Below are 13,100 nucleotides of genomic sequence, written 5' to 3'. Positions count from 1 at the left end.
CATTAGGCCGTGTTACTAGGTGGTCTTGATTTGTCACACATAATAATTGTTACCATATGTTAAAAATTGTGTTACAATTATTACAGTAACATGTGTGTTATGTGTTACCGAACATCCTGGTAACACATATTTGTAATTATAGTAACACCGATAACATATTTTCATAGACGTAGAACATCGGTGGTAACATGTTTTTGTAACTATAGTAACACAACAGGTAACACATTTCTTTAGCACCGGAACACAACTAGTAACATAATATCCAAATATTGTAATAGTATAACTATAGTAGTCAACTAGTCTAGTAACAAATTTTGTAGCTATAGTAACACCATTAGTAACACTGCTATATCAATATGTAACATAATTAATGTATTTGTTTTTTTATTAGTAACCACAAAATTCAATACCCATTTTGTGGAATATAAATTTATTTAATAAAATCGATGCAATTGCGTAAATAGTTAAATCATTTTATTATTATGCTTGGCAGCATCAAAATGATATTGAAACTGAAGCACAACACATATAGAAACTCATATGAAGATATTTATTATGAATATACAAGTGTATGATACATATGCATTACAATAAAGATATCAGTCATATCATTTTGAGCATAGAAAACACAACTATGGAGAATATTACATTTGCATCAATTCGATGAAGAAAAATATCATGTTGATGATATTACATTTATAAATCTATCAATGTAAACTACAACTATTGGTAGCTAAAATCTTCCAATTTTATTTGCTTCTTGATCCAAGAATTCAGCTGCAATTCAACTATCCTTCTCTCGAATCTATAAAAGAAAATTGCACATTAGATATGTGTGATTAAATGTACACAAATATGATTTCAAAATGTGGAAGAGATGATTTTAACTTACAAAAGCTGAAGGCCAGGCAATTAAGTATCCTGAATTGAAAGCCTCACCAATTGTCTTGCAATTAGAAACTTCCCTTGCCAGCTCCTCATTATCAAGAATAGGTTGATCTATGCGCACAAGGGCAAATTCAGCACCTAACTCAATACCACCAACCTTAGTTCTTGGATTAGTACTCCGAATAGTACCATACGCAACATTCCGCTTGTTGGGATATGTTGAAGTCTTTAAAACTACTTTGGAAGCAGCCTATATTATGATCAATATTAGCATTCAACGACATGATAATATAATTTGCATGAACAATATGAGATATTTTTAATGTCAGCCCAGTAAGGTGCCCTAGAAAATTAAATAAACTGGACCCGGCAATGAAGTCTAATGCCCAAGATCACCTCGCTTGCTCATGCTTGGTTAAATTTATCCTATACTTGCATACAGTAGATTGAGCAAAAATTGTAACAAAATCCATTTTTCAAGCAGACATGATAATGTGGTTTGGGTTGGGAATTTGGGTGCAGTAAACCATGCTCCTTGGTGAATCTTTACCTTGATGGAAGAAGTACGCTTTCTTTTTGAGCGAGCTGGGTGTGGGTGTTCAGTTCTAGTCCCCTGCTGGTTCGTTCTTGAAACAGATTCACCTGTAAGATCCCTGGTTTCCCTCACCTACCAGGATACAATAATATTAGATGGAATGATATTCATACCTTGACGCTACAGAAAGCTACAACTTCAAAACTCAAAAGCACACAAAAATTACCTCTGGCACAGAATCAATAACATGGTCTTGTGATGATGATGAATTCTGTTGAATTTGTAATTGGTTGACATCATGGTCCTGCAGAACGACCATACATCTTTTATTCCAATAATTACAACAGTAGATACAGATATGTAATAAGCATGGTTCAAGAGGGATACTTTGCGGCATTCTCATAGTAAGTTGCCCTGCCCCTTCAGCAGAGACACCACCGTGTTGTAAGAGAACACTCTCATTCGGATGGTTAGATGGAGCAATATGAATTTGCTTACTAGGCGGAGCAATATGATCGTCAACCTTCTCCTTAGACACATACAGATGGACAGCTTTCACAATCTCAGGGTCGGACAACATTTTCAACACAAGACCTTGATCATAAATGTGAACTAAGTAGGAGCTGCCTAGACAGGGTTTTTTCGCATAGTACAGAAAGTCAATTGCCTGAAAGCCAACTTCCTCGATCATCAAGATTAAGTCATAATACAAGACATCACGCCTCATCATGGATCTTTGTAACATTTTGGCTTCCTGATTTGTAACTTCATAGTGCAGGTATATGGTCAACATGTCCGTCGCCATCCTAGATATATATAAATATCAATTAAACCATTACAAGTAAAGACAAATTAACTAATGACATAACAGGGACAATTTAATTTTCCAATAGACATGAGTTGTAGCAGATAAATGAGGGAAGGCGAAAGGAGAATCCACCTAGGACAAGATTGTAGTCTCGGATAGGGAAATCAAGCAATACAAGTTGTGGAAGTCCCCTCGGCAATTTGGTTCCCAGAACCGATGAAACCTACCAAAAGAAACATGTGAATCGAGAGGGTAGAGAAGTACAGTAGCATGTCAATGCGCTATCAGCTTATCATAACTCAAACCAGAGAGAGGAGGTACAAGACCATGGGTCCAGCCACACCCACACTTGGATATAACATTGTCGACGTATGGATTCAGGACAGGTTTAAGTTGAAAAGTGTACAGATTATGCAAACTGGGCATTATTCGACCGACGGCCAAGATTCTGTTAAGCACTAAGTGATAGGAGAGCAGCAGCATGTTGCCTCATGTGCCATCCCAAAATGACGAAGGAACCGAATGAGCCAACCAAGCATCATCCATCTCAGTTTGAGATTAAGAAAAGCAATCCTTCAATCAAGGGAACTCTAAAAAGCTTGCATCGGTAGAGGGAGAAATAATTGGTACAGAAAAAAAAATGACAATTCTCCACAAGAATGTTGCAGCTTGAAGTTTAAGCAATTGGTCTGTCATATTGGTACAGAAAGAAATAATTGGTACAGAAAAAATGACAACTCTAAAAAGCTTGAAGTTTATGGTCTGTCATATTTCTCAAGAAATCTGATCAAATTTAAACAATAGTCAATGGATAGAGCCAGCCAAGCATCATCCATCTCAGTTTGAGATTAAGAAAAGTAATCCTTCAATCAAGGGAACTCTAAAAATCTTGCATCGGTACAGGGAGAAATAATTGGTACGGAAAAAAATGATAATTCTCCACAAGAATGTTGCAGCTTGAAGTTGAAGCAATTGGTCTGTTATATTGGTACAGGGAGAAATAATTGGCATAGAAAAAAATGACAACTCTAAAAAGCTTGAAGTTTAAGCTCTGTCATATTTCTCAAGAAGTCTGATCGATTTTAAACAATAGTCGATGGATCGATCTAGCAGAATTGTATAACACGCACATATATCAATGGATCGACCTGATTGGTGGATTAGGCATTGGCACATCGCAAAACTATAGTCAGACACAACCGTACATGGTTTATGGGCTTCTGTACATCAGTGATTGTTTAATTATTTGTCTACGTATGGGCTAATTATGCAATTAGCTGCGGCCATTAGGCATCTACAGTACACACTCTGATACGAATTGTTGAGGGGGGCGAGCGATTGGCATCGGTACAGTGATTCGTAGCAGTCAGATCAGGAAAGGGGTCGGCGTTCAGATCCATACCAGCCACGAGATCGCACTCCTTCAGGATGCAGGTGCCGGAGCTGAAGACCGACGAAGCCGTCGCCGCAACGATCCAAACGGCACCGAGGCAGATCGATGAAGCGGCGCCGAGGCAGATCGAGGAAACGGCAGATCGTACGGGAGTTGAGGTGGGGGTGGGAGGGGGGGGGGGGGGGGGGGGGGGGGGGGGGGGGGGGGGGGGGGGGGGGGGGGGGGGGGGGGGGGGGGGGGGGGGGGGGGGGGGGGGTGCAGGTGGCGGCCGCGCTGGCCGCTGAAGGGGCGGCGTCCTGGGCATTGGAGTGCGGCGAGGTAGCCGCCGAACGGTGGGCGACTGGGCTGATTTGAGACCCAATTTATCTAGCGTTTTCTAGCTAATTGGAGGGAAAAGTAAGCGCCAAAGTAATTGGAGAGGAGGGAAAAGTAAGCGGCATGGTTGATGACTGGAGGGAAATTTCTATATATATATTTTTTATCGAGGAGAACTGGAGGAAAATTGTTTTGGAAGAACCGGGACATTGTTACATATATTAATTTGTTTGGCATGGAAATTTTCCAAAAAGTGTTTTTGGCATGAAAAAATAGTTTTTTTATTATTGATTGAAAGGGAAATTAAATATATCTAAATAGTGATGGCTTTATAAAATTGATTTACGTAACATGTGCTAAATAACCTATAATATGTTTTCTCTCTACTAACTAGTTGATATAAAAAAATATCGAGCTTGAAGCTGCAACCGACCTTAGACGATGACCGTGATGGTGTTGTTATGAACAACAACAATGATGATATGCGTTAGCTGCGACCGACCGTCGACGGTGTTGTAATGATATATCTTAGAGGCTGACACATCAATCTAGTCTCCTCCTTTGTTCCACCTCCATGGTGATGGAGCTTATGACGAGGTATCTCAACTACTCCCACGGTTCAAAAAATCAACCGTACTTTCAGTCGTACCAGAAAAAGGAAACTTGCGACCTCAATGGTTGGTTAAAGAAAAACATTGTAACTCGATCGACCTATATCACTCATGATCAGTCGCCTCAACCAAGATTGTGTCATTCCCACACGACTGCCAATGGAAGCGACGACCAGTGTGGGGGAAAGCGACGACCGACAATGCTAGAAGCTACGACCAGCCTGGGAGCATGTTGTGATCAGCGAGGCCGATGACTCCTAGTCGGTGCTGAGAGCGCATGGGGTGGTACTACAAAAGTGGCGATGACGATATGCGTCAGTTGCGACCTACCGCCGACGGTGTTGTAATGACATATCCAAGAGGCTGGAATATCAATATAGTGTCCTCCTTCCTTCCACCTCCATGGCGATAGAGAATAAGGGAGGGGATACCAGCTGCACGCACGGTTCAAAAAACCGAGAGTACTTGCAGTCCTACCGGAAAAGGAAACCTGCGACCTCGATGGTTCTTTAAAGAAAAAACATTGTAATTCGATCGACCGATCTCATTCTTGATCGGTCGTGTCGACCAAGACCGCGTCATCCCACACGACGAAGCTCGGGAGCATGTTGTGACCAACGAGGCCGATGACTTTTGATCGATGCTGAGAGCGCATGGGGTGGTACTATAAAAATGGTGATGACGATATGTGTCAGTTGTGACCTACCGCCGATGGTGTTGTAACGACATATCCGAGAGGCTGGCACATCAATCTAGTCTCCTCCTTCCTTCCACCTCCATGGCGATAGAGAATAAGGAAGGGGATACCAACTGCATGCATAGTTTAAAAAACCGAGCATATTTACAGTCGTATCGGAAAATTACACCTGTAACCTCAATGGTTCTTTGAAGAAAAATCATGCAATTCGACCCACTGGTCTCACTCTTGATTGGTTGTCTCGATCAAAATCGCGTCATCCCACACGACTGCCCCATGGAAGCTATATGTCTATGTGGGAGAAAGTTACGACCGATAATGCTAGGCAGTTACAACTGGACAAGGAGCATGTTGTGACCAGTGAGGCTGACGACTTTTGGTCGATAATGGTACTGCATGCGGTGGTGCTACAAAGTGGCGACGACGATATGTGTCAGCTACAACTGACCGTCGAATGTGTTGTAAGGACATATCCGAGAGGTTGTCACATCAATCTAGTCTCCTCGTTCCTTTCACCTTCATAGAGACAGAGAATAAAGGAGAGGATACCTGCTAAACTCATGGTTTATAAAACCGACTGTACTTGTAGATACACCAGTAAAAGGGAATATGTGATCTCGATATTGATTAAAGAATAACATTGTAATTCTGGCTAGGACGTTAATCGATGGACTTTACATCAGTCAACCATCCCATCATTACATTGAATAATAGTTTTTTTAAGGACCCGAACCGGCGGTTGGACTAGAAAAAATCAGAATGGATGATCTTGGTAGTTGGTTAGCTCCATCGACCATCCACGCAATCGAGAAAAAAAAGACGGTTGAACCAGGTGTTTTTGTAAAAGCCGTTCAACCGATGTCTTCAGAAAAGCTCATCATTTTAAGTGGCCGCATATTTTTTTCATGTGAATAAGGTAGGGGTTTGTCCCGAATCGGTGGAAATCCATCAACTATCCCCCTTCCGCCGCCGCCACCGCCACCGCTTCCAACATTGGGCGCAACTGTCCCTTCCGCCGCCGCCCTTCCCCGGTGCGGCGACGCCACCCCGCTCCACCAGGAGCCCAGGACCGGCGGGCTGGGGCCTCCCCGTACGAACGCGCCAGCGCTACTGCGTGCTGGTCCAGCAACCCCAGCCGTCCAGGGGACGCCATCGCCACCGCCTGGTCTCCAGCATCCAGCTACTCCAGCCGTCCCTCCGGTTGCCTCCCTCCTCTCCACACTCCAGACAGGACGACCGGCGGTCGCCTCCCTCTAGTCCTGACCAGGACGCTGGTAATATGAACTCTCTCTTCTTCTCTCTATTTACCTATTCTACTATTCTACAGAAGCATCTTTATGTCATATGTCAACTTGTGAAGTTTGTGAACTACTAGAATTAGAGATATTAGGGAAAGGAACTAGAGATTATTAGTGTATATGATAAATGCTGCTGCTGTTCACATTGTCTTGATTGTCCGATTGGAGCTGCTCTTTGCTAGTTGCATATATCTGGATACTGTGCTTGCTAATTGCTAGTATACTTGTAGTTGCTGGTTACTTTGTAGTATTTTATTACAATTTGTTTATCTATTGATTGGAGTGTTTATTAGTAATATGGCTTTAGAAACTGGACATTGAACCGGCTTCTCCAACGTCTTGAGACCCTTGTAACTGGAGCCAGAACAGGTTTGAGAGTGGCAGCTTCATGGCTTGCTGATGTGCTTCTCTTTTAAGTTCTAAATAGGACCCTTGTAGAAGTAAACTACTACTGCTAGACCATCCGACCCATCTATCTTCTGTTGTTGCAATAAAGACCAAGTCTGTTTAAGGAATTATAGGAAGACATGTTTATGTTACTTTTGTCCTTGTCACTCAGTGCAGTAACTACATTTCTTTTTGTTATAGTGTATCGATGGATTTATAATCTATAAAGGAGCTATTGCTTTCTCCTAGACCAAGTGAGGAATACTTGGCTGGTGTAGCTGGTTTTCTTGACTTTGCATACATCGGGAAAAGTTCTGATGCCAAGATCCTTTGCCCATGCATCATATGTGTCAATGGATCGTTACGGAAGCGGGAGGACGTGTATGATCACTTGGATATACTGTTTGGGGTTGCCATGGGGAAACAACATCATTCATCTCTGCTAACAAACAAGGTGAAACTCCAACACACATGAGAAGTAACAAAAGGTCACGATCACAGTTTGAAGGAACAAAATCTAATATGCGACAGTTAGTGGAAGATGTTTTCTGTGGACCTCCAATGATAGAACCTGAAACCCAAAATCCATCTAAACCAGGACCATACCCTGAATCCCAAGCTTTCTATGACCTTTTGAGAGATGCAGATCAACCTTTATGGCCAGGCTGTGAACTATCCATACTTTCTCTTGTTGTTATTCTCTTCCACATAAAAGCCACTAACAAGTGGAGCAATAAATCTTTAAATGATCTGGTAGCAGTTCTGCAGAAAGCAATTCTAATGGTAAGAACTTACCTAGTACATTTTCTGACGCGAAGAAGATCGTTGGAAAGCTTGGGCTTAGTTATGTGAGAATTCATTCTTGTGAAAATAACTGCCAGCTTTATCGAAAAGAGAAAGCGAGTGATGATTTTTGTTCAGTGTGTGGAACTTCAAGGTGGAAGAACATACCATATAAAACTACTTTGACTATAAGAAGGAAAGAAGGAAGGCAATCCCAAGGAAGGTGTTATGGTACTTTCCAATTAAGCCAAGGCTTAAGAGGCTTTTCATGCACAAAGATACAGCTACAGCTTTAAGATGGCATGACCAAGAACGCACAAAGGTTGGAGCATTGCATCATTTAGCTGATTCAGAGGCTTGGAAGGCCATTGATTCCAAGTATAAACACATCGCATCAAATTCCCGGAACATGAGGTTTGGAATAGGAGCCGATCAAGTGTTTTACCTAGAAGACGAACTGAACCCAGGTTGGTCAGTGGTGATGTAGAATAAACTACCTAGAGATAGATGTGACACTGGAACTGATGAATGCACACGAGACGTAGAAGCTGAGCCATTCCATGTTTCTCACCTCACAGATATGTTTAAAAAGAAAAGGAAATATCAACATTGGGTAAGATCCGATATTGAGGGAACAATTGTCGGTGCTAATGATAATGCTTTGATCGATGAAGAACAGTGATGATACATCATATAAAGGTATTTCTCTGTTCGAGCAACATTTTCATGATTATATATACACTGTAGTTTTAGCTAAAGTCAAAGCTGAGTTTGCAGGACATTAATAACCATTTTATGTTCTTGCAGATTGTTGGCTGAGCTTACACCCTTCAGAAAATTCGAAGGAATGAGGTCTTCCACTCAACATATAAACCCATTTTTTTCTTTATTGCTTTTCAGTTTCTCGTCCTATTTTCCGTTGATGCTGCCATTGTGGATTGTGATAATTGTTAGTACTTCATCCTTATTGTCCTGAAGTAATCTCAAAGAGCGAGAGTAGCATGGCATCTTAAAATATTTTTGCCCCGCAATGGTGAGTGCTTCCTACAGGTGCTTAAACTACTTTAATTAACGCAGAGCAAGGCTTACTACGGTTTTACGAGTAATGCTACACGTACAAACGAGTAACAAGGTTTTACAAAGAGGGTTAATTTGATTGGTCAATAGGTGGGGAGACGGCCCACCCCCCTGAAAATCAGGGGGGGGGGCAAGTTTATGATTGGTTAGTAGATGAAAAAAATCCTAGTCAGCGTGTAATTGCGTGTAACTCTTTGTATGTTTAGCATTATTGCGGTTTTACTAAAGGTCAAGCACCGGCTAGCACCAGAAGCAAGACTTTGCTTCCGTCCCTCCTCTTATGCACCTGTGCTCAGCGATCTTGAAAAACAACCCGTTTTTTTGGTTGAAGCATCCGCCTAAGCACCTGCATTGTACAAGGCCTAAGTATCCCTATATGCATTGATTTTAACTTGATTCCTTTTGATTTGTTATGAACTTTTTCTCGTGCGCTTCAGTAAATCTTCTTTTTCAGGAAATTTTGCAAGTGAAGATTACAAGGATTGTTCTAAACTGATGGATGAAGCAATGTGTTCTTTTAGCGGGCTTTTATATGTTTGCATAGTTTTTGCACTTCAAACATGAAGCTTGGAAAAATTCAGAAAATTGTTACTAAAGTTAAGCTTCATGTATGACAAATTGTCATTGGAAATAGATACACTTTTGTCGAAGAAGTATTATGTTAGATTTACCATCTTGTAAACTTAGTTTATGTCTGTTTGAAATTGGCGTTTTGATTTATGTGGGATGCTTGTTTGCTGTCAAAACCTGATTCAATATTTCCTTTGTTGTTGTGAACCAGCCATTGCACGTGTTACTTCTGTTGCTTGCACTTGCAGCTAGGTGCTAGCTGTTTTGCCTGTTGCTTACACTTGCAGCTGGTTGCTAGCCATCTTGCCGCTCTGATCGGGTGCCTAACTATTGATGATATGCAAGGTGATCTGCAGATATAGCTAGACCCCTAGTATAGTCCTGAGCTGGTATTATGCCTCTTGATTTTGTTTTGACTGGGTTTTTTGTTAGTACTCTGATGTACCATTTGCCTGTTGAGTGAATGTTGGTTCACTTGCCTGCAGTTGATACCTAAAAGAAATATTTATGTTAATCCTTAACGCCGTGAGTGGTAGTTTTTTTATTCCTTCTTAGTTTGATCAAGTTTTTGATGGTCACCATGAGCATGACAAAAATGCATGCATCTGAACTGTTAATGCAATGGCCAGTAGCAGAGGAGCCATGGGGACGCACTACAACAGAGACGCTCAAAGAAAAGCAGCAGATTGAGTAGCAGAGGTTGAAGTGCCCGAGAAAAATAGTACTCCCTCCGTTCCAAAATAGATGACTCAACTTTGTACTAACATTAGCACAAAGTTGAATCATCTATTTTGTAATGGAGGGAGTAGCCAAGTAGCCTTGGGGATGCACTATAGCAGAATTGATGGCAGAAGGGTAGCGGGGCCTCACGCAGATCACCATACAGCATGGCTGTGCCTTGTCTGGTGGAGGGCGCTTGACATTCCCTTCCTTCTCTGAACAGGTGGCTCCCCCTGATCTGATGCTCTCCTCTCCCCTTCGATCCCTTCTATCAAATCTGTTTTTTAGGCAACCTTCTCTCGACCTGGTGATGTCCTCTGGCACGATCACACGTGACACCACGAGGAGAGCAAGGCCTTGCACGGCCAGATGCCATCGCTGAGGTGTTTGGTGGGTCTCGTCGTCACTCTTTAAAAAAATCGTGTGACTCTTTCTAGTTTGCTGCTTCCTGATAACAAATTGCAAGCCCAGTTGGTATTGGGTCGTTGGGCATGCGGCGGCTCATGGTCAATGCTCCGATTCCTAGTTTCACATGATTTTTTATGACAATTCACTAGTTTTTTTGTTAAAAGACCAGCGCACCTTAAAAACCTGGACGAGGCCTTGGTTCCCTTTTCTCCGGTTGAACTGCCGGTCCGATTCTTAAAACTATCTTCAAATTTAAGCTCTCATTCGACGTTGGCCTTCCACTCCTTTGTGACTATTCACGTCAAATACTTAGTTTCATACGATCATAAGTGTGCATTTCACATTTATGGCCGTTGAGTTATCCTAAAATTTGCGTGAAAATATGGTTAATATGATATTCACTGCAACCATAGCGAAAATAGTTTAGTATTTACCAACCAAACTGTATTGTTTTTCATACCATATTACTAAAGAATGAAAACACTATTTACCAAAACAAGAACGTATTATCATGTTGACACATGAGCCCTATGTGTCAAGGTATTTGTGATCTATGCATGCAGTTGATTTTTGTTTTTCTAGTCCCACTATAATAGAGCTTGTAACACTATGTATTAACCATGATTATATGTTACTACCATTGTTGAACTACGTAACACATTTCGGTAACACATATTCATATGTTACCACGTCAAGATCTATGTAACACACTCAACCAACACATAATTGTATGTTACTATTACAATATCCTGGTAACACATTTTGAGGCCTTATATAGTATGTGTTACTGCCTGTCGTTCGACACAAAATGTTGTGTTACAGTAATTTCCCTTGTCACACATTTTTTAATCTGTTACATGATTTTGTTACTTAAAGTCTGTTTTGTTGTACCATATGAACATGCAACCAATATAACTCTATCAGGTAAAAAGTGTCTCGTCATAAGTGCCATTTCAAGAAATTAGAAGCAGTAAAAGCTATAAGACAATGCAAGATGCAACCTATATCACACTCCTAAGTTAAATGTGTCTTATGGGTAAGTGATCGTTGCAGGTATAAGTTGTAAGCTACGCAGATGCAATTCAAAAAAATCGGAAGCAATACAAACTAGACATCATACGGAACACGCAACAACATATAACAGTTCCAAGTTAGAGCAATTACCTGTGATGGTGGAGTAGGGGAGATGTGCTCATCATCCACACGTATGTTCTAGAAACAGGAACATGTGTCATATTCACATGCATTATGTGTAAAGTAAGCAGATGCAATTCAACAAAGTTACAAGCAATACAAGCTAGACATCATACGCAACATGCAACCACATATAATAGTGCCAAGTTAGAGCAAGCACCTGTGATGGTGGAGTAGGGGAGACGTGCTCATCATCTACACAGCTACATTGACTATCTAGCCTTGTGTTGCCTTGCGAATCTTGTTGGGAGGATGCGGAGTAGAATCTGTAGAGACCTTTGTTTGAGTTGCTCCGAAGGACCACCATCATCCACTGCCGGACTAATTTTCTTCATTTGTATTGATCTTGCATTGTGAAGTCAAACCGATAAGAAAAAGGAATAAAATTCGCTCTTTGGAACTCATTCATGCATGATACTGACGAACACTACTCAGATGAAAGGCAAACACATGATACGAGGATGGAATATGTACGAAAAACAGGACGGCGTGACATATTCACACCTATGATGTGGTAACTAAGCAGAAGGCATTTCAATAAATTAGAAGCACTGCAAGCTAGACACCATATGAAAGGTGCAACCAATATCACTCTGCCAAGTTCAAACTGTCTGGTCTTTCAACAAATTAGAAGCAATACATGCTAGAAATCATATGCAAGACACAACCAATATCACAGTGGCGATCATAAGTGACTGATGCGGGATATGCAAGAACAGTAGTCTGATGTAAGAACATGGTGTGATCAGATATACTATGTTCTAGAAACAGGAACACATGTCATATTCACAACCATTATGTGTAAAGTAAGCATATGTAATTCAACAAAGTTAGAAGCAATACAAGCTAGACATCATACGCAACATGCGACCACATATAATAGTGCCAAGTTAGAGCAAGCACCTATGATGGTGGAGTAGGGAAGATGCGCTCATCATCTACACAACTACGTTGATTGTCTAGCCTTGTGTTGTCTTGTGAATCTTGTTGGGAGGATGGCAGAGTAGAATCTGTAGAGACCCTCTATTTTAGTTGCTCGGAAGGACCACCATCATCCAGTGTCTTACCAATTTCCTTCCGCTTTATTGATTTTGCATTGTGAGGTCAAACTGACAAGAAAAAGGAATAAAATTTGCTCTTCAGAACTCATTCATGCATGATACTGACGAACACTACTTTGATGAAAGGCAAAGTCATGATACGAGGATGGAATATGTAAGAAAAACTGGACGGCTTGACATATTCACACCTATGATGTGGTAACTAAGAAGAAGGCACTTCAACAAATTAGAAGCACTGCAAGCTAGACACCATATGGAAGGTGTAATCAATATTACTCTGCCAAGTTAAAACTATCTTGTCATAGGTGGCGTTCATCAAACTAGAAGCACTACATGCTAGAAATTATATTGAAGA

General features: G+C 41.1%; 1 protein-coding gene and 1 long non-coding RNA gene across 5 annotated transcripts; one reads left to right on the top strand and one right to left on the bottom strand.

Moving 5' to 3' along the window:
• Window positions 1-527: 527 nt before the first annotated feature.
• Window positions 528-4,015, bottom strand: LOC125508962. 4 transcript variants are annotated; one of them, XR_007283879.1, is made up of 7 exons: window positions 3,634-4,011; window positions 2,364-2,454; window positions 1,811-2,229; window positions 1,650-1,727; window positions 1,439-1,555; window positions 893-1,026; window positions 528-805 (listed from the first exon to the last, which is right to left on the bottom strand). XR_007283879.1 is itself a non-coding variant. In XM_048673783.1 (4 exons), exons 1-4 carry the CDS (start codon window positions 1,740-1,742, stop codon window positions 785-787), a joined length of 477 nt encoding a protein of 158 aa, XP_048529740.1. In that variant the 5' UTR covers window positions 1,743-1,804; the 3' UTR covers window positions 528-784. The 4 variants fall into 4 exon arrangements, 1 of the variants encoding a protein (XP_048529740.1); XR_007283878.1 differs by having other exon boundaries at window positions 893-999; window positions 3,634-4,009; XR_007283877.1 differs by having other exon boundaries at window positions 893-1,555; window positions 3,634-4,015.
• Window positions 4,016-6,142: 2,127 nt separating this feature from the next.
• Window positions 6,143-9,906, top strand: LOC125508961. Its single transcript, XR_007283876.1, has 4 exons — window positions 6,143-6,521; window positions 7,134-8,414; window positions 8,523-8,567; window positions 9,247-9,906. It is a non-coding gene; the product is annotated as an uncharacterized LOC125508961 (long non-coding RNA).
• The last annotated feature ends 3,194 nt before the right edge of the window (window positions 9,907-13,100 follow it).

Source organism: Triticum urartu, chromosome 5, assembly GCF_003073215.2.
Source record: "Triticum urartu cultivar G1812 chromosome 5, Tu2.1, whole genome shotgun sequence".
NCBI classification, from domain to species: Eukaryota; Viridiplantae; Streptophyta; class Magnoliopsida; order Poales; family Poaceae; genus Triticum; species Triticum urartu.
Note: the sequence above shows the minus strand (reverse complement) of the source record. Positions and strands in the feature narration are given on the sequence as shown.

Coding starts and splice junctions, on each gene's coding strand:
- LOC125508962 (XM_048673783.1), bottom strand. CDS start 1,742: ATGGTCGTTCTGCAGGACCATGATGTCAACCAATTACAAATTCAACAG. Junction 1,139..1,438: donor AGCGTACTTCTTCCATCAAG/GTAAAGATTCAC, acceptor ATCATAATATAG/GCTGCTTCCAAAGTAGTTTT. Junction 806..892: donor TTGCCTGGCCTTCAGCTTTT/GTAAGTTAAAAT, acceptor TTTCTTTTATAG/ATTCGAGAGAAGGATAGTTG.